Source organism: Lepisosteus platostomus, chromosome 6, assembly GCF_059453375.1.
Source record: "Lepisosteus platostomus isolate fLepPlt1 chromosome 6, fLepPlt1.hap1, whole genome shotgun sequence".
Lineage (NCBI taxonomy): Eukaryota > Metazoa > Chordata > Actinopteri > Semionotiformes > Lepisosteidae > Lepisosteus > Lepisosteus platostomus.
This window is the reverse complement of record NC_142616.1, coordinates 11,253,847-11,273,057: the sequence shown is the minus strand read 5'-3', so window position 1 is coordinate 11,273,057 and position 19,211 is coordinate 11,253,847. Positions and strand designations below refer to the sequence as shown.

General features: G+C 56.2%; 1 protein-coding gene across 2 annotated transcripts; it reads right to left on the bottom strand.

Annotated features, from left to right (window-relative positions):
- Positions 1 to 2,051: 2,051 nt before the first annotated feature.
- On the bottom strand, positions 2,052 to 18,908 carry LOC148660334 (leukotriene B4 receptor 1-like). 2 transcript variants are annotated; one of them, XM_088634210.1, is made up of 5 exons: positions 18,697 to 18,908; positions 6,317 to 6,382; positions 4,983 to 5,659; positions 3,815 to 4,091; positions 2,052 to 3,010 (listed from the first exon to the last, which is right to left on the bottom strand). In XM_088634210.1, the coding sequence occupies exons 2-5, from the start codon at positions 6,317 to 6,319 to the stop codon at positions 2,591 to 2,593; spliced, it is 1,377 nt and encodes a 458-aa protein (XP_088490336.1). In that variant the 5' UTR covers positions 6,320 to 6,382; positions 18,697 to 18,908; the 3' UTR covers positions 2,052 to 2,590. The 2 variants fall into 2 exon arrangements, with proteins under 2 accessions (XP_088490336.1, XP_088490337.1); XM_088634211.1 differs by lacking the exon at positions 6,317 to 6,382 and having other exon boundaries at positions 18,697 to 18,907.
- Between the last annotated feature and the right edge of the window lie 303 nt (positions 18,909 to 19,211).

The following is a 19,211-nucleotide window of genomic DNA, read 5'->3' as shown; positions in this document are numbered from 1 at the left end:
GTTGTCTGGAGAGGGCTGACCGCTTTTTAGCACTTCGATTGCTACTGCTAGCTGCAGGGCCTTCTGGGATGCGCGCAATGGAAGTGAGGTTAACGGCACAGGAAGACACTGAGACAAACACTGAGCTTCTTCACCGATCAGGCCAGCAGGCAGAGAGAGGTCCGGGCACCACTTCCTGCATGGACAGGAAGTGCCTCTGGACTACAGATGATCGAAGGTAACATAACCAGCTGCATGCAGGGACAGCAGGCGGTCTGTGTCCAGCTCCCCTCTGGACAGCGTTCACCTGTGAGATGTTGTTGTGTGAGTGTGAGATGATTTTCCCAGGAAGCCAGGTGCTGCTGCTGCCTGCTGTTTCTTCACTCAGGCCAGCAGGTTCCCTTCCTTGTGTGTGTGAACACCTGTAGTACACCTGGGAACCTGCTAGTCCGTCCAGATCCCAGGACACTGTCCGTAAGAGTAGGGGTGTCCTGACTGGTCAGTACAGATCCCAGGACACTGTCAGTAAGAGTAGGGGTGTCCTGACTGGTCAGTACAGATCCCAGGACACTGTTGGTAAGAGTAGGGGTGTCCTGACTGCTGGTCAGTCCAGATCCCAGGACACTGTCAGTAAGAGTAGGGGTGTCCTGACTGGTCAGTACAGATCCCAGGACACTGTCAGTAAGAGTAGGGGTGTCCTGACTGGTCAGTACAGATCCCAGGACACTGTTGGTAAGAGTAGGGGTGTCCTGACTGCTGGTCAGTACAGATCCCAGGACACTGTCAGTAAGAGTAGGGGTGTCCTGACTGCTGGTCAGTCCAGATCCCAATACACTGTCAGTAAGAGTAGGGGTGTCCTGACTGGTCAGTACAGATCCCAGGACACTGACAGTAAGAGTAGGGGTGTCCTGACTGGTCAGTCCAGATCCCAGGACACTGTCAGTAAGAGTAGGGGTGTCCTGACTGGTCAGTACAGATCCCAGGACACTGTCAGTAAGAGTAGGGGTGTCCTGACTGCTGGTCAGTCCAGATCCCAGGACACTGTCAGTAAGAGTAGGGGTTTCCTGACTGGTCAGTACAGATCCCATAGGGGTGTATAGAACGGTTCTCTGCGTCAGTATAGAGATGCTTTTATCATACAGTATCAAGACTGTAAGAAATCGGATTGAAACAGTTTTGCTTTCAGTCCAATAAAGCGAAGTCAGGCCAGTCGTTCTTGGGGTCTTTCCCTGTCCTGGTGCAGCAGTTACCCCACTTCCAGTCCTCGCAACGCCAGAGTGACCTAACTGAAGGAGTGATTTGCTTGAGACGTCAATATTCGCTTTTTTTAAAGTGTTGGTCATGTTCTTATTAAGAACATAACAGCGTTCATAAACAGAATGAGCCCGCTAGCTGATGACTGAGCTGTTTCTTGAGAGAAACCACAGTACTGGCTTCAACAACAGGGCTGGGCAGCTTGTTCCCCACCCTCACCACCCTCTGTGTAAAGAGTCTCCTGTCCTGACTGGAGGATCTCACCCAGCTGTGTCTGGAGAGAAGCCAGGGTATCGGCTTCAACAGCATGGCTGGGCAGCTTGTTCCTCACCCCCACCACCCTCTGTGTAAAGAAGAGCCTCCTGTCCTGACTGGAGGAGCTCACCCAGCTATGTCTGGAGAGGAGCCAGGGTATCGGCTTCAACAACAGGGCTGGGCAGCTTGTTCCCCACCTCCACCGCCCTCTGTGTAAAGAGCCTCCTGTCCTGACTGGAGGAGCTCACCCAGCTGTGTCTGGAGAGAAGCCAGGGTATCGGCTTCAACAACAGGGCTGGGCAGCTTGTTCCCCACCTCCACCACTCTCTGTGTAAAGAGCCTCCTGTCCTGACTGGAGGAGCTCACCCAGCTGTGTCTGGAGAGAAGCCAGGGTATCGGCTTCAACAACAGGGCTGGGCAGCTTGTTAACAAACTGATACCCTGGCTTCTTCCAGGAATTAGTGACCTAGTCAGTGCGTGCTAATGGGCCGAATGGCCTCCTCTCTTTTGTGACCTGTCTTGTGTTACGCAGGAGTACGGCAGGGGAGTCTGGGACAGCCAGCGAGGGTCACGATTTCATTGTTTATTGGCGTACCCGGTTTTAATCAAACCTTTTGTTTCTCCAAAAAAAACAGGTAATACTTGTGGACTATAACAGTGCAAAAAAAAACCCCCCAACAAAACAACCCATTCAGATGACACATATAAATGTGCTCTTCCTCACGCCTGGTGGTTATAGATCACAGGGCAGGAAGGCTGGCCACAGCCGAGCGAGTCCTGGGAGAGACCGCGAGTCTGTCCTCCTGCTGTTCCGCTCAGGCCCAGGAGAGGGCGCCAGGGGAGAGGCGAGAGTCTGAGACGGGGGGGAGCCCGTCCAGGTCGAGGGAAGGGGCGGCCCGTGGCATGATGTCTAGCGGGAGCTGGCGGTGACCCCTACGGGACAGGAGGGGTATTGCACCCCCCCCACACACACACACACACACACACACACACACCCAGGGGGGCACACCTGAACAAGGCAGGAGCGGAGGGCGGGGGGCGCAGTCTGTCCGGGGCTCTTACTGTCAACTTGGGGTGTCAGAGCCCCCCCCCGGGGAGCGACTCAGACCTGGAGCCCGTCCTCCGAGGCGGCCGTCATCAGGGTCTTCGCCTCGGCCGGCCCGCCCGGCCCCGGGCCCCCCGCGGGGCCGCCGCGGCCCGCCCGGTCCTTGCAGGAGCCGGCGGCGGGGAAGTTGACGGAGAACTTGCGCAGGGCCGACACCTCGGCCGAGGAGCCGCTGCGGCTGGTCCGCGTGCCGCGGGAGAGCCGGCTGCCGGCGGAGGAGGACGGGCCGTCGGAGTGGGTGCCGTCGAAGAGCCGGGCCATGAAGCCGAGGCCGGCGCTGCGGATGTGGGCGCTGCCGGCGAACACGTACAGGATGGGGTTGACGCTGCTGCTGAAGAAGGCGAAGGCCGTCACGTTGGGCCGCGCCGCCCGGGCCGCCGCCAGCGCCGCCTCGTGGGAGCCCAGGATCCCCACCACCTGCGGGGGCACAGAGCACCGAGCCGGGCTTGAGGGGGGGGGTGTCACTGAAAAGAGAGCTGGCCCCGCTCGGCGGCGGTGGCGGGACGAAGGGGAGAGAAGGGGAAGGTCGCGGGGCTGGACGGCGGGAGTGCGGACTCGTCCCGGCGCCGGCCGCGGGCGTGCTCGGTCACCCGCCACAGTCCCCTGGCTCCCCGCCCAGCCTCCTCCCTCCCTCCCTCCCTCGCCCCGACTCCAGCGTTCACACAGGCCTGCTGCAGGGCCGCGTGCGCGCGATGGACCGTCGGTGGTCGTCGCAGAGCGAGTGGGGGGCTGGGTGAGGCGGGGTTAGCCACGTTTATACTGAAGGGCGAGGCTAGGTGGTGGGGAGGGGCGGGGTTTGTGAGGCTGATACCCAGGGGGCGGGGCTAGGAGGGGCGAGGATAGGGCAGTTGATACCCAGGGGGCGGGGCTAGGAGGGGCGAGGGCAGGGCAGTTGATACCCAGGGGGCGGGGCTAGGAGGGGCGGGGTTAGCACTGTTGATACCAGGGGGTGGAGCTAGGAGGGGCGGGGTTAGCACTGTTGATCCAGGGGGCGGGGCCAGGAGAGGCGGGGTTAGCACTGTTGACACCAGGGGGTGGGGCTAGGAGGGGCGGGGTTAGCACTGTTGATCCAGGGGGCGGGGTCAGGAGAGGCGGGGTTAGCACGGTTGATACCAGGGGGTGGGGCTAGGATGGGCGGGGTTAGCACTGTTGATCCAGGGGGTGGGGCTAGGAGGGGCGGGGTTAGAGAGGTTGACAACAAGGGGTGTGACTCGGAGATACCTGGAGGATGTTGGTGATGTGGTAGGGTGCCCAGAAGGCGGCGAAGGCCATCACGATGAGCAGGATGAGACGGTTTCCCCGGCCGCGGCGCTGGAACATGGCGCTGCGCAGGCGCAAGGCCACGCCTGTGTAGCACATCAGGATCATGGAGAAGGGAAAGAGGAAGGCCAGCACGGTCTCCCACAGGTACTGGAACACCTCGTGGCTCCAGCTCCCGTAGTGATACGGCATGCAGATGTGCACACTGGAGCCTTTCATCAGAAACGGCTGAAGATTACTGAAGGAGAGAGAGAGAGGGGGGTTAATACAGACACACTGACTGACTGGACACTCCAGTACATGAACACTGCACTGAGAGAGAGGGGTTCATACAGACACACTGACTGACTGGACACTCCAGTACATTAACACTGCACTGAGAGAGAGGGGTTCATACAGACACACTGACTGACTGGACACTCCAGTACATTAACACTGCACTGAGAGAGAGAGGTTCATACAGACACACTGACTGACTGGACACTCCAGTACATTAACACTGCACTGAGAGAGAGGGGTTAATACAGACACACTGACTGGACACTCCAGTACATTAACACTGCACTGAGAGAGAGGGGTTCATACAGACACACTGACTGACTGGACACTCCAGTACATTGACACTGCACTGAGAGAGAGGGGTTCATACAGACACACTGACTGTACACTACAGTACATTAACTGTCCAGTATACAGTGTGTGTTGTAGAGGGAGTGTTGTCCAGTATACAGTGTGTAACAGTGTGTGTTGTAGAGGGAGTGTTGTCCAATATACAGTGTGTAACAGTGAGTGTTGTCTAGTAAACAGGGTCCTGCTACTGAGACCCTCAGGGGCTGAAGGGGAGGGTTAGGGTGCTGTAGGGGGCGCTGTGTCTGTCCCTGGGACAGCTGGGAGGAGCTGTCTCACAGGGCCGGTCGGGCCCGGTAACCACCTGGTTCGGCCCGCTGAGAGCCCAGCTGTGAGGGACCCGAACCCGGACGCGACCTTCTCGGCACTTACGGGTCCAGGTCCTGGGGACCCCCCCCCCCCTCCTCCGGGCATGTCGGAGAGCCTTGAAGAGGGGGCGCAAGGGGGGCTCACGCAAGGGAGGGGAGGGAGACAGACAGCGACGGGGGGGCGCCACTCTCACCTGCGGTAGAAGGGCATGGGCACGGAGAAGACGAAGGCCAGGGTCCAGAGCGCCAGGAGGGAGAGGAGGAGGGAGCGCTTGGTGCGCAGCCGCTGGGAGAGGAAGGGCCGGGCCACGGCCAGCCAGCGGTCCAGGCTCATCAGGCAGATGAGGTAGATGGAGGCGTACATGTTGACGCAGCACAGGTAGTGGACCAGCTTGCACACCGCCGTCCCGAACTCCCAGTTCCGCCTGGCCAGGAAGCGGATGAAGAGGGGGGCGCTGAGGAGCACCAGGGCGTCCGCCAGGGCGAGGTTGAGGACCAGCAGGCAGGTGACGGAGCGGCGGGTCACCCGGCACACGATCGTCCACACCACGAAGGCGTTGCCCGGGAAGCCGAGGAGGAAGGACAGGGAGAGGATGGCGATGCCCACCTGGTGGGAGACAGGGAGGCCGGCGGGGGAGGCGGGGCTGGTGGAGTTCGCGCTGCGATTGGACGGCAGGGAGGCGGCGCTGGCGTGGAAGGCTGGGAGGGACAGAGGGAAGTGGGAGGGGCCGATGAGGGTGACGCCCACCGGGGCGGGGCCTGTGCTGTAGTTGTCCATTTGGGGGTGGAGTTTGGGCAGAGGGGTGGGGTTCGGGGAGGAGCTAGGGGGGCGGGCTAAAAGGTGAATTCCTTCCTCGACCTTCAGTCGCGTCTGTGAGAGAGAGAGAGTAAAAGTCAAATGGGCTTCTTGCCAGATCACCAAACATCTGATCACATTTACACCCTACACACACTGATAGATAAACACGTCCACCAAAAACAGAAAGAACTTTTGCCTGCTTTGTCGATTTCAAAAAAGCATTTGACTCGATTTGGCATGAATGTTTGTTTTACAAACTACTCCAAAGTGGCATAGGGGGCAAAGTGTACGACATAATTAAATCAATGTATTCAGAGAGCAAATGTGCAGTTAAAATTGGAAACAAAAGGACTAAATTCTTCACCCAAGGCCGCCAGACAGGAGACAGGGCTGCAGCCTGAGCCCAACACTATTCAATATCTATATCAACGAATTAGCAGGAATGTTGGAGCAGTCTGCAGCTCCTGGTCTCACACTACACGACACAGAAATCAAGTTCCTGCTCTACGCAGATGACCTGGTCCTGCTGTCGCCCACAGAACAGGGGCTGCAGCAGAACCTGGCACTGCTGGAGCAGTACTGTCAGACCTGGGCACTGACAGTAAATCTGGACAAGACCAGAGTTATGGTTTTCCAGAAGAAAGCCAGACCTCAGGGAAACAGGTACAAATCCACACTGAACAACAACACATTGGAGCACACATCCAGCTACACATATCTCGGTCTCACCATCAGCTCTTCTGGGAGTTTTGACCTGGCAGTGAAGGCACTGAGGGAGAAGGCACTCAGGGCTTTCTACGCAATAAGAAGGAGGCTCTTCAACATCAACCCACCAACAAGAATCTGGCTCCAAATATTTGAAAGTGTAATCAAACCCATTGCCCTATACGGCAGTGAAGTGTGGGGTCCCCTCACAGACCAGGATTACACTCAATGGGACATACACCCCACAGAAACTCTGCACATGGAGATCTGTAGAAACATCCTCCGTGTGCAGAGAAAAACTCCTAACAACGGGTGCAGGGCCGAATTAGGCCAGTACCCACTATTGATAAACATACAGAAAAGAATATTAAAGTATTGGCTACACCTAAAAAACAGCGACCAAAATTCCTATCACCACAAAGCCGTGCTGAGCCAAGAACTGAGCCCAAAACAGAGCCCCCTGAGCCAGCTGGTCCTGAGGCTCACTGACCTGAGCCACACTGACACCAGCCAGCCTCAGGACAGCACTGCTAGAATCAAGCACATCACAGATCACACAGCAATATCTCACACACTGGGACACACACACACAAACACAACATAAACTGGAATGCTACAGAACATTAAACAGACAATACACACTAGCTGAATATTTGACCAAAATAAAAAATAACAAACAGAAACAGACCCTGACAAAGTACAGGCTCAGTGACCACAGCCTGGTCACAGACACTGGACACAGGCAGACCTGGCTGTCCAGAGAGGAGAGGCTCAGTGACCACAGTCTGGCCATAGAAACTGGGCGACACAGGCAGACCTGGCTGTCCAGAGAGGACAGGCTGTGATCCCACTGCCAGCGGGGAGAAATAGAGACAGAGGTGCACTTCCTACTGCACTGTGACTGATACTCTGGGATTAGAGAAACATTCTTCCACTAATTCAGAAATCTAGTCCCAGAGTTCCCACACCTGCCAGAATCACAACGGGTCCCAATCCTACTGGGAGAGGGAGGAGGGAACTCAGTTGATCTGGCAGCCCAGTATGTGATCTCCTGTCACAGCCTGAGGAACAGTGAGTCTGTCTCCCTATAATGGTCCTTCTGTCTATAGTAGATGTCAATATTTTATGACGTCTCTGTTGTAAATGTCTGTAATATGTCTGTAGATTTTATTTTACTTTTATTTTATGTTTTGTTCCATGTTAATTTAATTATTTTATGTGCTTTGACAACACTGTTTGCACTTTGTTTTGTTTTTTACACTTGTTTTACAATCGAGAGACTTTCTGTAAGTAAGAATTCCATTGTACCAGTACCGGTTACATATGGCAATAAAGTTCAAGTTCAAGTTCAAGTTCAAGTTCAAGTTCAAGATTGTACCCATCGGTCATGCTAATAAAGCACCTTGAATTAAACTGAATTGAGAGAGAGAGAGAGAGAGAGAGAGAGAGAGAGAGAGAGAGAGAGTAGTTGTGTTGTCAGCAATGCTTTCAAGAGAAATGAGCTCTGATTTCTGATGCTGGTTGGTGTGATTCTCAGCAAAGGAGGAGATTTCTAAATGCTGCAACAGTGTGTGTTTAAGCAGCTTTGATTTGGCTGAACAGTTTAACTTAGATGCGCTAAACTGTGTGACAGCAGTAGTTTTAATTTGAAATTGGTGGAGGAACCCATTAGGGATTGTTATTGGAGATAGAAAGTGGGATTGCTGCAACAATATCCCTCACCACCGGGTGGAAGCATACCCTTGCAGCACATGACAGTGCAGTACTGTACATCAAAGCACATCTGTACTCCAGGTGTGTGTACAGTGTGTCCAGTAAGAGTCTGTACAGGAGTGTGTGTGTGTATACAGCGTGTCCAGTAAGAGTCTGTACAGGGGGGTGTGTGTGTGTATACAGTGTGTCCAGTAAGAGTCTGTACAGGTGTGTGTGTGTGTGTACAGTGTGTCCAGTAAGAGTCTGTACAGGTGTGTGTGTGTGTGTACAGTGTGTCCAGTAAGAGTCTGTACAGGTGTGTGTGTGTGTACAGTGTGTCCAGTAAGAGTCTGTACAGGGGTGTGTGTGTGTATACAGTGTGTCCACTAAGAGTCTGTACAGGGGTGTGTGTGTGTGTGTCCAGTAAGAGTCTGTACAGGGGTGTGTGTGTGTGTATACAGTGTGTCCACTAAGAGTCTGTACAGGTGTGTGTGTGTATACAGTGTGTCCAGTAAGAGTCTGTACAGGGGTGTGTGTGTGTGTATACAGTGTGTCCAGTAAGAGTCTGTACAGGGGTGTGTGTGTGTGTATACAGTGTGTCCAGTAAGAGTCTGTACAGGTGTGTGTGTGTGTGTGTATACAGTGTGTCCAGTAAGGGTCTGTACAGGGGGGTGTGTGTGTATACAGTGTGTCCACTAAGAGTCTGTACAGGGGTGTGTGTGTGTGTCCAGTAAGAGTCTGTACAGGTGTGTGTGTATACAGTGTGTCCAGTAAGAGTTTTAAATGTAATATAAAATAATTTGTGATGTTAACCATATGGTGTTCTGTCACAGCAGTGTAATATTCTACCAGTCTTTATCCATGAATGATGGGGGATGTTGTGGACGACACATAGCAGGCCATGTTACCTGCATCATGGTCTGGTGCTTAGTCCTCGTTATAATTCAGTCAGATCACAGTTGGTGTTAATTCTGACATGTTAACGTTTCTAGCCCATTAGGATATGGATCATGATTATTATCTGACAGGAGAAACTAGTCCTCAATTAAGTTTGTACTTATTGGAAACAAATCAATTGATTAAGACGCCTGAAGTCATTGATCAGATTTCACAGTACTATAATTATCACTAATCATTGACTGATGAACAAATTTAGGTAGGCAGGTCTATGTCTGTTATCATAATCTGTTAAACTACATTTCTGAATATCAGGCTCCTGATGTATTGAATATGGAGATGTTTCAGATGCATGGATCAGCATCCTTAAATTCTTCCTTACACACAGAGGGTGGTGAGAGTGTGGAACAAGCTGCCCAGCCCTCTTTGTTGAAGCAAGTACTCAGACTTCTCTCCAGACACAGCTGGGTGAGCTCCTCCAGTCAGGACAGGAGGCTCTTCTTTACACAGAGGGTGGTGGGGGAGGGGAACAAGCTGCCCAGCCATGTTGTTGAAGCCGATACCCTGGCCTCTTTCGTGAAACAGCTGGACCATGAACAGCTCTTTCCTGGAACAATTAGCAACTAACGACCAGAAGGGTCAGACGTGTGGCTTGCTCTTGTTCGTAACATTAAGGGGAACAGCCCAGGGGACGTTCAGCCAGGTGTTGTTCTAGTGCCAGCTGCTCTAGACGAGCTCGGAGCTGAACCCCTGCCCTTGTTTCAGCCTTGCGTCTATCGGCCAGGAAAAGCAGAAGCGACCTTGGCCCCCCGAGGGGATAGAGGGAGACAGATAAGCCTTCGCCCGTAAACTTCGACGATGTGTGAAACACGCACATCGGAAACACTTAAACTGCACTTCCTCTGCTCTTCTCTTCCTCCGTCTCTCACGACGGGTCTCGATAAAAGAAATAAAGCTGAAGTGTGAAAGTGCTGCAGTGCGGGAGGGTCACAGGGCAGCAGGTCAGGAGGGTCACAGGGCAGCAGGTCAGGAGGGTCACAGGGCAGCAGGTCCTACAGGTCAGGAGGGTCACAGGGCAGCAGGTCAGGAGGGTCAGGCGGGTGTGAGGGCAGCAGGTCCTACAGGTAAGAGGGTCACAGGGCAGCAGGTCAGGAAGGTCACAGGGCAGCAGGTTCTACAGGTCAGGGGGGCTCAGTGCAGCAGGTCCTACAGGTCAGGAGGAACACAGGGCAGCAGGTTCTACAGGTCAGGAGGGTCACAGGGCAGCAGGTCCTACAGGTGAGGAGGGTCACAGGGCAGCAGGTCCTACAGGTCAAGAGGGTCACAGGGCAGCAGGTCAGGAGGGTCACAGGGCAGCAGGTCAGGAGGGTCAGGCGGGTCACAGGGCAGCATGTCCTACAGGTAAGAGGGTCACAGGGCAGCAGGTCAGGAGGGTCACAGGGCAGCAGGTTCTACAGGTCAGGAGGAACACAGGGCAGCAGGTTCTACAGGTCAGGAGGGTCACAGGGCAGCAGGTCCTACAGGTCAAGAGGGTCACAGGGCAGCAGGTCAGGAGGGTCACAGGGCAGCAGGTTCTACAGGTCAGGGGGCCTCAGTGCAGCAGGTCCTACAGGTCAGGAGGAACACAGGGCAGCAGGTCCTACAGGGCAGCAGGTCCTACAGGGCAGGATGGTCACAGGGCAGCAGGTCCTACAGGGCAGGATGGTCACAGTGCAGTAGGATTTGTAGCCGGATCAGCAGCACATCAGGGGCTGGGAAAAGCTGTCCAAGCTCTGTACTAGCAGCTTGACTTAACAGGATCTGAATGAAAACAAGGTCTGAAAGTCAGAGCTGTCTGGCTGTGAAGACAGGAGTTATATCTTTACACGAGCGTCTGTGAGCATTCTGGAACAAACTACCTCAACTCTGTCTGCCGTGCTGTGTGTTTTTTCCCTTTTCGATTTGAAGAAAGCAGTTCTTGCGATTTGACACACTTCCTTCCTTCTCGTGCAGCTGATGCAAGAGGACACCACTTTGCCTCAGAGAGCTGTCCTGTTGTCCTCGTTGTGACCGTTTTCGCAACCATGTACCGAAAAAATCACTTCCCCTTCCCTGCGGGGCATTGCAAAAGAAAGGCATCACGCACCCTACACACACAAGTGCTACATACACAACAACAATCTTCGTGCATGCAGACAACACATGCAGGCACACAAGCTCCATGCACCAATAAAACCTTTGTGCATGCACACAATCTAGACACAGACCCAAGCAACACAACCTACATACACACACGGTTTTCACGCTTGCATGCAGTCTGCACACACAACCAACAAGCACACACACCGCCAACAAGCACACACAATTTACAAGCATAAACATACACCACCTACAAGCACACACACAACCTAGAAGCACACACACACCACCTGCAAGCCCACACACTCGGGGCCTCGTGGACACACGCAGTCCGCTCGCCGCTGTGCGGGGGGAGCCGGCCTCAGCGCGCGGCTCAGACTGGCGCTCGAGGGACAGTCCCAGGTCGGCCTGACGACGGCGCCCCCCCGCACAGACGCACGCACCCCTGCGGCGGCGGAGGCGATGCTGCTACCCTTCCTGCTCGCAGCAATCTCTCTTCGCCCAGAGCCCCTGACGACACCCGCAACCCTGTCCCTGCCACCCCCGCCCCTGCGGAACAGCGTGTCTCCTTCCGCGTCCCGTCCCCATCCTGTCCCTGCCCTGTCCCTGTCCTGTCCCCGGCCTGTCCCCGCCCTGTCCCCGTCCTGTCCCTGCTCTGTCCCTGCCCTGTCCCCATCCTGTCCCTGCCCTGTCCCTGCCCTGTCCCTGTCCTGTCCCCGGCCTGTCCCCATCCTGTCCCTGCTCTGTCCCTGCCCTGTCCCCGTCCTGTCCCCATCCCGTCCCCGCTCTGTCCCTGCCCTGTCCCTGTCCTGTCCCCATCCTGTCCCAACCCTGTCCCCGTCCTGTCCCCGTCCTGTCCCCGCTCTGTCCCTGCCCTGTCCCCGTCCTGTCCCCGCTCTGTCCCTGCCCTGTCCCTGTCCTGTCACTGTCCTGTCCCCGCTCTGTCCCGGCCCTGTCCCCGCCCTGTCCCTGTCCTGTCCCCATCCTGTCCCAACCCTGTCCCCATCCTGTCCCTGCCCTGTCCCCGTCCTGTCCCCGTCCTGTCCCCGCCCTGTCCACTGCTTCACCCGGCGTCCTGGGTCACAGCTTCCGCTGTCCGGCACGCGAGCACCTGGGGGGGGGGGGGGGGGCGGGCGTGAGGTCCGTGCGGCGGGTTTGGTTTCGCGGCAGGAACGCCGCTTCATGCTCGGTTCTCGCGGTGTCGCAACGCCCTGCTGCCTCGTCTCCCCGAGAGCTGCCGTCGGGCCGGGGTCGAGGGAGAGGAGGTTTGACGGAGTTTGCGACAGGAGTTCGGGAGGAAGGACAGATCCTAAGCGAGTGTCATCACGTCCCGGGACTCCCTGGGGCGCAGGACTCGCGCACTCCCCCCGCCTCCCCACCCGCACCCCTGCGGCAGCTCCCGGCCCATTCCTGCCAGCGGTAAGGCAGGCTGATCCTCACAGCTAGACTGCCCTCCCTGCAGCTAGGAGAGCCACGCCAGACGCCCTCCACACATCTCGTTCCCCTGTCGCAGTCAGGACAGGAGGCTCTTCTTTACACAGAGGGCGGTGGGGGTGGGGAACAAGCTGTCCAGCCACGTTGTTGAAGCCGATACCCTGGCTCCTCTCCAGACACAGCTGGGTGAGCTCCTCCAGTCAGGACAGGAGGCTCTTCTTTACACAGAGGGTGGTGGGGGTGGGGAACAAGCTGCCCAGCCTTGTTGTTGAAGCCGATACCCTGGCTCCTCTCCAGACACAGCTGGGTGAGCTCCTCCAGTCAGGACAGGAGGCTCTTCTTTACACAGAGGGGGGTGGGGGTGGGGAACAAGCTGCCCAGCCCTGTTGTTGAAGCCGATACCCTGGCTCCTCTCCAGACACAGCTGGGTGAGACCCTCCAGTCAGGACAGGAGGCTCTTCTTTACACAGAGGGGGGTGGGGGTGGGGAACAAGCTGCCCAGCCCTGTTGTTGAAGCCGATACCCTGGCTTCTCTCCAGACACAGCTGGGTGAGCTCCTCCAGTCAGGACAGGAGGCCCTTCTTTACACAGAGGGTGGTAGGGGTGGGGAGCAATCAGACCAGCCATACTGTGCAAGCCGATACCCTGGTTTCTTAAAAGAATAAGTTGGATGAAGTCGATACCCTGGCTTCTCTCCAGACAGTGGGATGAGCTCCTCTAGTCAGTAACCTACTTATAGTCTCCGGGTGCTGTACATGCCTTTCTTCGATGGACTTTTTTATAGCTATAATATCTAACAGCAGTAGTGTCAGGTGACGCAGGAAGCGTTTCAGCACAGAGCTTCTTTCCTGGAGCCTGATATTTTCTGCGCCAGTGCCCCCGAACCCGCGCGGAACTGAAACACCAGGTGGTTTGAAGACTGGGACTCCCTGGTGGCCCTGGTGCGCCCACACACACCCCCTGTCGGCTTCCTGCGTTTGCGCTCGAGAAGGCACAGGTGCCACTCTGCTCTGGCTTTGCCACGTCAGCCCCGCCCCCCCCCCACGGCCCCTCCCATCCCTGCCCCGCCCCACCGGCCTGTCCCGTGCCACGCCCCCACGGTCAGTCCACACCTCTGTGGCGCCCGGCCAGCCACGCCCCCGCCACGCCACTCAAGCCTGGCCCCTCCCACCCCTGCCCCGCCCCCCCCCCGCCGACCCGTGCCACGACCCCCAGAACCGGCCTGGCCCGGGTCTGATCTTGAGCCACGCGGGCCCGTGAGCGAGCGAGCCCGGATCAGGTGTGGCCGCCGCTGACACGCCGGCACGTCACGTGTGATCGGATCGGATCGGATTTCCCTCCAGTCCTCCTTCCGGGGGGCAGACGGTTCCGGAGATCACATCCAGAGCCCAGGCCCAGGCTGAAACCCATCCATCCATCTCCCAGCCCCTTCACCCAGTTGAGGGTCGCAGGGGAGCCCCTCCTACCGAGCAAGAGGCGAGGGTCCACCCTGGACAGGACTCACACACTCACTCGCCCTCCGAGAAAATATTTGAGATACATGTTTAGGAAGCTTGTTGAAATGTTTTAATTCTTTTATCTTTACACAATTTCAGATGCTGAGAGCTTGTCGGATGGGGTTTGCGTTAGTCTAGATCCTGTGTGGAAGTTCAGACCCTGTGTGATAGTTCAGACCCTGTGTGATAGTCCAGTCTGTGTGTGATAGTCCAGACCCTGTGTGATAGTTCACTCTCTGAGTGGTAGTCCAGTCTCTGTGTGATAGTCCAGTCTGTGTGGTAGTCTAGTCTGTGTGTGATAGTCCAGTCTGTGTGGTAGTCTAGTCTGTGTGTGATAGTCCAGTCTGTGTGGTAGTCCAGACCCTGTGTGATAGTTCAGATCCTGTGTGATAGTCCAGTCTGTGTGGTAGTCCAGTCTCTGTGTGGTAGTCCAGTCTGTGTGACAGTCCAGTCTCTGTGTGGAAGTTCAGACCCTGTGTGGTAGTCCAGACCCTGTGTGGTAGTCCAGTCTGTGTGTGATAGTCCAGTCTCTGTGTGGTAGTCCAGTCTCTGTGTGGTAGTCCAGTCTCTGTGTGACAGTCCAGACCCTGTGTGATAGTTCACTCTCTGAGTGATAGTCCAGTCTCTGTGTGGTAGTCTAGTCTGTGTGGTAGTCCAGTCTCTGTGTGGTAGTCCAGTCTCTGTGTGGTAGTCCAGTCTGTGTGTGATAGTCCAGACCCTGTGTGATAGTTCACTCTCTGAGTGATAGTCCAGTCTCTGTGTGGTAGTCTAGTCTGTGTGATAGTCCAGTCTCTGTGTGGTAGTCCAGTCTGTGTGGTAGTCCAGACCCTGTGTGGTAGTCCAGACCCTGTGTGGTAGTCCAGTCTGTGTGGTAGTCCAGACCCTGTGTGGCAGTCCAGTCTGTGTGTGGAAGTTCAGACCCTGTGTGGTAGTCCAGACCCTGTGTGGTAGTCCAGTCTGTGTGATAGTCCAGACCCTATGTGACAGTCCAGTCTCTGTGTGATAGTCCAGACCCTGTGTGATAGTTCACTCTCTGAGTGGTAGTCCAGTCTCTGTGTGGTAGTCCAGACCCAGTGTGGTAGTTCAGACCCAGTGTGGTAGTCCAGTCTCTGTGTGGTAGTCCAGACCCTGTGTGACAGTCCAGTCTCTGTGTGGTAGTCCAGTCTCTGTGTGGTAGTTCAGACCCTGTGTGGTAGTCCAGTCTCTGTGTGGTAGTCCAGACCCTGTGTGACAGTCCAGTCTCTGTGTGGTAGTCCAGTCTCTGTGTGGTAGTTCAGACCCTGTGCTCTCTGACAGCACTGGATGCTCAGTGATGCAGTAATGCCTGCTGGGGTCAGGGACAGGACAGCCTCAGCTCTCCCAGTGACCCAACGAGCCGTTACAGGACCGCGAAAGCTTCGAACAACCTAAACGCAGAGGTCATCCTTCACTGCTGAAATATGTTCCTAAGAACATAAGAAAAGTCACAGGCAGGAGGATCTGTTCTGCCCATCTGCACTGCATGGTCCTTAGTAGTTTATTGATTTAAGGATCTCATCCAACTTATTATTTTAAGAAACCAGGGTATCGGCTTGGACAGTATGGCTGGTCTGCTTGTTCCACACCCCCACCACCCTCTGTGTAAAGAAGAGCCTCCTGTCCTGACTGGAGGGGCTCACCCAGCTGTGTCTGGAGAGAAGCCAGGGTATTGGCCGGGCAGCTTGTTCCCCACCCCCACCACCCTCTGTGTAAAGAAGAGCCTCCTGTCCTGACTGGAGGGGCTCACCCAGCTGTGTCTGGAGAGAAGCCAGGGTATCGGCTGGGCAGCTTGTTCCCCACCCCCACCACCCTCTGTGTAAAGAGGAGCCTCCTGTCCTGACTGGAGGATCTCACCCAGCTGTGTCTGAAGAGAAGCCAGGGTATCGGCTTCAACAACATGGCTGGGCAGCTTGTTCCCCACCCCCACCACCCTCTGTGTAAAGAAGAGTCTCCTGTCCTGACTGGAGGAGCTCACCCAGCTGTGTCCTGAGAGGAGCCAGGGTATCGGCTTCAACAACAGGGCTGGGCGGCTTGTTCCCCACCCCCACCCCCCTCTGTAGAGCAGCCTCTGCTCAGCAGGAGGTGTCTGTGCGCGGTGTAAACCACACAGGGACCATGTGGTTCCTGCGAAACCAACCCACATTCGTTCCAGCAGAAAGGAGGTGTAAAAATAGTGCTTCTGAGAACCCCTCCGCGGCCCGCGGACCTCGCACCCGCTCCCCTCCCCTCCTGCCCCGGCCCGGCCGGCTCTTCCCCGGGATCTGAGGCGCCCGTCGCCCACGGGTGTCTGGCGTGAGAAAGAGGGAGCAGGCGCTGTATGTGATTGAGCCGAGGGCGCGGGGGACGTGCGGAGCCCTGCTCGGTCTTTTTCTCGGATGTGCAGTTTTGCCGAATGCAGATTATAACAGGAGATGGGGGGGGGGGGGTTGATCCTAATCTCGTGAACGCTTCCTTTCGCCCACGCCTGTCAGAGTCGCACCTGGGACTTCCTGCGGGGCATCACTCTCACACCCCTGCAGCTGCTCCCTGGCTCATTCCTCACAACGATAATAATAATAAATAATAACTATTCCCTCACACCTCTACAGCGCCTTTCTGGACCCTCCTCTCCCAGCGCTGTCCAGTACTGGGGACCCCCTCCACCCCCCCAGTGTGAGGATGCTCCAGTCCGCTCACACACTCCAGCTCTCAGTGGGGAGGAGAGCAGAGTGATGAGGCCAGTTCAGAGAGGGGGGTGATCAGGAGGCCATGACTGGTAAAGACCAGGGGGAGTCTGTCCAGGACACTGGGGTCACACCCCTCCTCTTTCTGAGAGACACCCTGGGGTCTTGACTGACCACAGAGAGGCAGGACCTCAGTCTTGTGTCTCATCCAAAGGCCGGAGCGATTCTCCTCCTCTCTCCCTGTAGTGAGCACTGAGGGGGTTTGCGTGGCCTGATCCTCTCAGATAGACTGTCCTTCCCTCAGCTAGGAGAGTCAAGCCATGTAACCCTCACACATTCGCACACCTCACTCCTCTGTCAGTCATTAGGTACAGTCACTGGTCTACGGTTACCAGTTTGTGGTTACCTGTCTACGGTCATCTGTATGTGGTTACCTGTCTACGGTTATTGTTCTCATCTGTATATGGTTATGGTATGGTTACCTGTATATATTCATCTGTATATTGTAATGGCTCTTGGTATATGGTTATGGTTATTTGTACATGGAACTCTGTATAAAGTGATAGTTCTCTGTATAGGATTATGAGTCTCTGTGCAGGATTATGGTTGTAGGCTCAGTGTAGGCTTAAGAGTCTCTGTGCAGGATTATGGTTGTAGGCTCAGTGTAGGCTTAAAAGTCTCTGTGCAGGATTATGGTTGTAGGCTCTGTGTAGGCTTAAGAGTCTCTGTGCAGGATTATGGTTGTAGGCTCTGTGCAGGATTATGAGTCTCTGTGCAGGATTAAGGTTGTAGGCTCTGTGTAGGATTATGAGTCTCTGTGCAGGATTAAGGTTGTAGGCTCTGTGCAGGATTATGTTTGTCGGCTCTGTGTAGGATTATGAGTCTCTGTGCAGGATTAAGGTTGTAGGCTCTGTGCAGGATTAAGGTTGTAGGCTCTGTGCAGGATTATGAGTCTCTGTGCAGGATTAAGGTTTTAGGCTCTGTGTAGGATTATGAGTGCAGGATTAAGGTTGTAGGCTCTGTGCAGGATTATGAGTCTCTGTGCAGGATTAAGGTTGTAGGCTCTGTGTAGGATTATGAGTCTCTGTGCAGGATTATGGTTGTCGGCTCTGTGCAGGATTATGGTTGTAGGCTCTGTGCAGGCTTCTTTGCATTGGGTATGAGCCCTCTGGGACTGCTGCTGCTGAGCTGCTGAGGACTGAGGTGCTGCCAGAGCCCCTGGGGAGTTTGCCCCGTGCCGCGACTCCGAGACGCGACCTTATCTTCTCAACGCAGAGCGGACAACTCCCAGCTCGGCGTCGGCCCAGCCTGTATCTGCCCCGGCCAGGGCCGCGCGAGACTGAGCTGCCTGCTCCGGCGACCGACGCCGCTCGGCAAGCCTCAGGGGAGCTGTACCTCCCCACCTGCCCCTGCCCCTGCGCCTGCCCCTGCGCCTGCCCCTGCGCCCAGGAGCCCCGCGCCTGCACCTCCTGCCCAATCGCGTCTCGCGCGGCCCGATCTCAGAGCCGCCAGGAGGCGGAGATCACCAAACGAAAGCCCCCCACCCCCGACACAAGCCCCTTCAGGGGGGCTGAACTGCCCCAGTCTAGCTGTGAGAGGCCACCCGGTGCACACGCCCAGCGAGGCGCCCCCCTCTCCTTGTCTCGGGGCTCAGTCTGGCTGTACCCCACTGCCTTGGACAGCTGGAGCAGGAGCAGGAGCGAGCCGCCCTCCGCTGCCTTCCCGCACAGTCGAAGAATTTCACAGCGCCTGGTGTGGCCAGCTGCCCCACCCGCCCCAGCGCTGTACCCCACGACTCAAAAAACACGCAAACACACCTCTGATGCAACGAAAGTCACAAAGACTGGAGGCGCCCAGCTCTGACCTCAGCCAGCCAGCCAGCGCGGCAGAGGAAGAGGAAGGGTTTGGACAGCCTCTTCGTCACCTCCCCCCCACCCTCCTCCTCCTCCTCCTAATCCTCCACAGTAAGCGTTTGCCCCGGCAGGTGGAGGCGCTCTGGAAGCAGCGGGGTCTACAGCCCCGGGGGCAGAGACCGCGGGCGAGCGCTCAGGTGGGCCGGGGCCCGAGCCGGACCTCGTCTCCTTACCTGTGCCAGGTGGGCAGGGAGGTGGGAGCTGTCGGGCTGGCAGGCCGCCGGTGGGCGCGGGCGGGCGTCTGTCTGGAGCCGCTGCAGGAGAGGAGATCAGCCTGGCCGCGGTCAGGAAACTGAACCGATTGCTGCGTCTCAGGCAGACAGGCAATCAGGCAGTCAGGCCCCGCCTCCAGACCACAGGCCCACACTGCCACTGACACACACACTGACACTGACACAGACACACTGACACAGACACACACACACTGACACTGACACACACACTGCCACTGCCACATACACTGACACACACAGTGACACTGCCATACACACACACTGACACACACACTGACACTGACACACACACACACACTGCCACTGCCACACACACTGACACACACACTGACATACACACACACTGACACACACACTGACACACACACACTGCCACTGACACACACACTGACACACACACACTGCCACTGACACACACACTGACACTGCCATACACACACACTGACACACACACA

Excerpts from the sequence above, each read along its gene's own strand:
- LOC148660334 (XM_088634210.1), bottom strand. Across the intron at positions 4,092-4,982 it reads CCCATGCCCTTCTACCGCAG|TAATCTTCAGCCGTTTCTGA; the intron begins GTGAGAGTGGCG and ends TCTCTCCTTCAG. Across the intron at positions 3,011-3,814 it reads ACATCACCAACATCCTCCAG|GTGGTGGGGATCCTGGGCTC; the intron begins GTATCTCCGAGT and ends GTGCCCCCGCAG.